This window comes from Rhagoletis pomonella, unplaced genomic scaffold (assembly GCF_013731165.1).
Source record: "Rhagoletis pomonella isolate Grant_MI unplaced genomic scaffold, Rhpom_1.0 Rhpom_scaffold_00010, whole genome shotgun sequence".
Taxonomy (NCBI): domain Eukaryota; kingdom Metazoa; phylum Arthropoda; class Insecta; order Diptera; family Tephritidae; genus Rhagoletis; species Rhagoletis pomonella.
In genome coordinates, this window is record NW_023458564.1 from 11,332,896 (window position 1) to 11,337,573 (window position 4,678).

The 4,678-nt window shown below is 33.7% G+C and overlaps 1 protein-coding gene across 1 annotated transcript; it reads right to left on the reverse strand.

The window, feature by feature from the left end:
• Positions 1-2,316: 2,316 nt before the first annotated feature.
• Positions 2,317-4,098, reverse strand: LOC118746503 (zinc finger BED domain-containing protein 1-like). The gene is made up of 2 exons (XM_036480351.1): positions 2,617-4,098; positions 2,317-2,553 (listed from the first exon to the last, which is right to left on the reverse strand). Exons 1-2 carry the CDS (start codon positions 4,096-4,098, stop codon positions 2,362-2,364), a joined length of 1,674 nt encoding a protein of 557 aa, XP_036336244.1. The 3' UTR covers positions 2,317-2,361.
• Between the last annotated feature and the right edge of the window lie 580 nt (positions 4,099-4,678).

Below are 4,678 nucleotides of genomic sequence, written 5' to 3' on the forward strand. Positions count from 1 at the left end.
CAGCCGAACAAATGCACGAAATTTTTGGGAATTAACTCGGATCCGGGGAAATTTCGATGACAACACTGGTAAAAACGGCCAGTTGTTGTCTGTTGTACAAGAAAGCAAACGAAGCAGTCGAGTTCCGCGTACGCGGTAGCCGAGTGGTAGAGGTGTCAAACTATCGATAGTCACACCATCGATAGTTTTGATAGTTTTCAGAAAAACTATCAATATTCACGATAGTCGCGAAAAAACAAAACTATCGATAGCACTATCGATAGCGCTAAATCAGTTAGGTTGCTTTGTTTTACAGGATCATAGTGAAATAAATATTATTTTATAAATGTTATAATCATTCAAAATTAAGTAAATGCTTAGCCAAAATACTTCTCTTTTTAGAAAGTTCAAAAACAAACACAAGTTATACAAACAAAACAGAATTTACGATTAACATATGCATGTATTTTGGCCTAAATGCGTGCATATTTGAATATGACGTCGGCATCACACTAAAAAACCAAATTTTTAATTAAAATTAGAAAATTTAAATAATTTCAAAATAATTGGTAGAGATGATCGATAGTCCTACTAAACTATCGATATTTTCGATAGTATAAGAAAAAACTATCAATGAGTATTGATAGTCTAAAAAAATTGAAACTATCGATACTATCGATAGTGCCATCGATAGTTTGACAACTCTACCGAGTGGTGAGAGTTGCGAGCTACAAGCCTGTAGCTGCCAGGTTCGATACTCGGTTGGAGCGATTGCGAAAAATTTTTTGTTTTTATTATTTATTTTATATTATTTTATTTATATATTTCATTTTACTTTATTTTATTTTCATTTGCTTTATTTTATATCACATTTCTTATTTTACTATTAGTTAATTTTAATTTTTAGATATGAATTTTGTTAAAAATTCAACAACAACTAACTGAAAGTAACGTAAAAAAATATAAAACTTATAAAAAAAAGAATGAAAAATAAATAAAAAAAGTATACCGGCCGTAGGACTCGAACCCACGACCTTGCGGCTGGTTTATTCGCATTACTGCCGTCTGTAAGGGTAAAATTTTAATTTGCATTTATGCTTATTAATTCAAATTAATTTTCTCCGTCTGTCTACCATATTAAACTGTGTACTGTAAAAAGTAAGAAGAAAATAATTTAATTATAGTCGACATGCTGCAGATAATGTTTGATGTGCCAAAGAAGTTAAAACAACAAAAAGATGAATCGTTTTATGGGCATATCGCCGGGTCATTTTTGTGCCAGTTACGATAATATGATGAGCTTAAATTATTTAAAAAGAAAGCCGACGATTTTTTGTCGAGTGTTGCTAGTTATCTCGAAAATAACTTTCAGTTTAATAAAAAAAAGTTTAATATTCACATTGCTTTTGCCTATAACGTACAATTCTTTTTTCACAATTTACTGCCATTGCAAAAGGGTTTTGCATAGAGTTGCAAAACTATCGATAGTGGCACCATCGATAGTTTTTGATAGTTTAAAAAAACTATTGATAGTCTTCGATAGTCTCCAAAAAAATAAACTATCGATAGTACTATCGATAGTACTATCGTATTTAAATGGTTCCTAGAAAGAATTTTTTAACTGCCAATAAATTCATATTTATTTTTGTACTTATGTATGTATGTACATTCAGAAACACATTCACATGTACACCTATGCCCAAAATATTAGAAACACGAAATTTTGACCAGTTTTTACTATTCTTTTCGTTAAATTTTTTATATACGGTTCATTAATTTTTTATAAATGTATAGCTCGTTATATAACAAAGACCATATAAATCTAAATTTCAAACTATGTACGAAAATTTGAAAAATTCAAGAAAGCATCAAAATTTCAAACTTTTATAACAAAGTGCAAGTTTGAAGTCGGCAAAAAATTGCGTAGATTTTTGATAATTTTTTTCTTTTTGCTGGTGGTGTTGCGCACTTTCTCCCATATAAAACAGTTTCGAACATACTTTGTATGGAAGGAAATGCGTGACACTGTCAGCAAAAAAAAAGCCTATATTCAAAGTCATTTTCAGCAGGTTTCAAACTTGCACTTTATTATACTAATATAATCGACTACCAAAAGTTATTCTTAAAATTCTGATTAAAAAAGTTCGAAATTTTGATGCTTTCTTGAATTTTTCAAATTTTTGTACATAGTTTGAAACTTAGATTTATTGGTCTATACGAGCTATACATTTATAAAAAATTAATGAACCGTATACAAAAAAAACTAACGAAAAAAATAGTAAAAACTGGTCAAAATTTCGTGTTTCTAATATTTTAGGCATAGGTGTGTATAAAAACTTAACAGAAAAGTGGAAAACAACGAACTTCTTTAACAATACGTATTCACGAGATCATCCATGAGTTTTTGTTTATAAAAAGGAGCATGTTTACATTTTTTTCTTTAAGTCTAGTACGCCTGTCGGATATTACGGCCCCAGCCTTGCTGAACATTCGTTCCGATTCGCTTGAAGTAGCTGGAATGCAGAGGTACCTGAGTGCTAAAATTTGTAAATGTCGCATATCAGACGTTCTAGTCTGAAATGTAGACATATTGTTAATAATACATATAGGCAATGCATTATCTGAAGTATTACCAACCTTCCAGTACTCCAATGGGTCTGAATTTAAAGGTTCATTGGGCTTTTCCGCATATTCACGTAAAGCGATAACAGAATCGGCTCTATTTGATTTTATTTTGCAGGAAAGTTTTTCTTTCATAAATTCGTAAATTTCAGGTACTTCCATACTTTTAGATGTTGACGGTTCCTGTATGTCGCCCTCCAATGTCGACGCAGTAATTCTTTTCACCTCAGCTAATTCATTTTCCAGTACAGCGAATGCTTGTGATACATTTTGAGCAGACCGAAAGCCTTCCTTTTTAAACCTCGGGTCTAATAGGGTAGCCAGCCTTGAAGCACTTCTGGTTTCGTAAATAAAAAGCCTCTGGTGAATTCTTTCGGCTAAGTACGTACATGTGTCTAATCCCACAGCTGTTTTCAATTTGCATTTCGACTTCAACATCGTGGAATATAAACCCCAGACTATAGGAATTATATGCGAAATCGTCACGTATTGGTTCCCCGATATAATGTTTGTATTTGCGTTGAATGGTCCCAATAATAAACACAAATCTTCAAGTTGCTCTACCTCGTCTGCTGTAAAAACCTGTGGTGCTTTTGGTGTGCTTAAAAGTACTGAAAATATTGCATCTTTGATGACTAAAATTCGTTGCATCATAGCAAACGCGCTATTCCACCTTGTAGGCACTTCCTGAATAAGGCTATACTGTTTTCCATCCCCCTGCTCCTTCCTTAATCTTGCATAAGCAATAGTGCTGCTTTTAAAGTAGGCCACTATACGTTTGCATTTTGTTAGAATTACTTTGACCTTTTCCGTCGACAAAGCATCTTGCACCACAAGATTGATGGAATGTGCAAAACAGGGTAAATTTTTTTTCTCAAGAAGTTCGCAAGCCTTAAGCATTGAAACAGCGTTGTCTGTAACCACGTAGTTAACTTTTTCAAGTATATTCCATTTGTTTAGGCACTCACGCAGTGATTGTGAAATATTTTCAGCTGAGTGATTCAGTTCATTTGCAAGCTTCGATGTCCCTAAAACAACCGATCGCAATTTAAATTCGCTGTCTATGAAATGGCACGTAACGGTGATATAGCTTTCATTCGCCTTTGATGACCAACCATCTGTAGTTATAGCACAGCTATCGATATTATTAAGGTTAGCTTGCAATTTTTTCTCCAAATCATCAAATATTTTCTGCAAATGAACATTTTGAATAGTAGGTCGGGATGGCAATTTATACCGCGGGTCCAGACACTGCACGAACTCCCTAAACCCCTTGTCTTCGACTATACGAAACGGTTGTATATCCGAAGCAATCATTCTTGCGAGAGCTGAATCCAGTTCTGCTTTCCGCGAGGAATTGCTTTCATAGGTGGAATTGGATTTTTTTGGAAAATAGCCTTCTAGTGTGGGGTCAGACTTTGTGGGTTCAATAAGCAAAGGGTGCGACCGCTTAAGATGATCCAAGAGGTTCGTAGTGTTTCCGCTCGTTTTGTACATTTTTTTACACGACAAACATTTGGCGTTCTTTTTGTCAGGGTGCAGCTTAAAATGTTTCCAAACATTTGAATTGCCCTTTCGTCGCTTTTTCCCAACAAGAATTTCTGTAAGTATTTTTAATAATATATTAAGGGTACTCATTTAAAAGCGCAAAGCTCTCGCAAACTGGGAAAACTGTGCAATTTAAATCCTTCGCAAATGAAATGTCAAAATTTTTACGGAAAGCCATTTGCAGAAAAAGGCAAAGGGCGCAAATTTGCGCAGTGTATTGCGCAATCCTCAATCAACTATTTTGTTTACTTTCATTTTGATTTGTGCTCAACGCTTTTTCTTAGGACTTAAATATTTACTTAAACTCGAGTTTCAATTATTCCACATTTTTAATTAAGCATTGTCAAATAAATATCTGAAATTGCACAAAATATAAAATTTTCCTCATGAAACACACTGCGCAAAGTTGCCCAATTCCCCAAATATGAAACTTGGGCGCATGGATGAGTGTACCCTTATTGTAATAAGCCTGTTAAAATTTTTATCGTATAAGTTCTTTTGCTTGACGCGTTGCTTTCCGAGAAATATA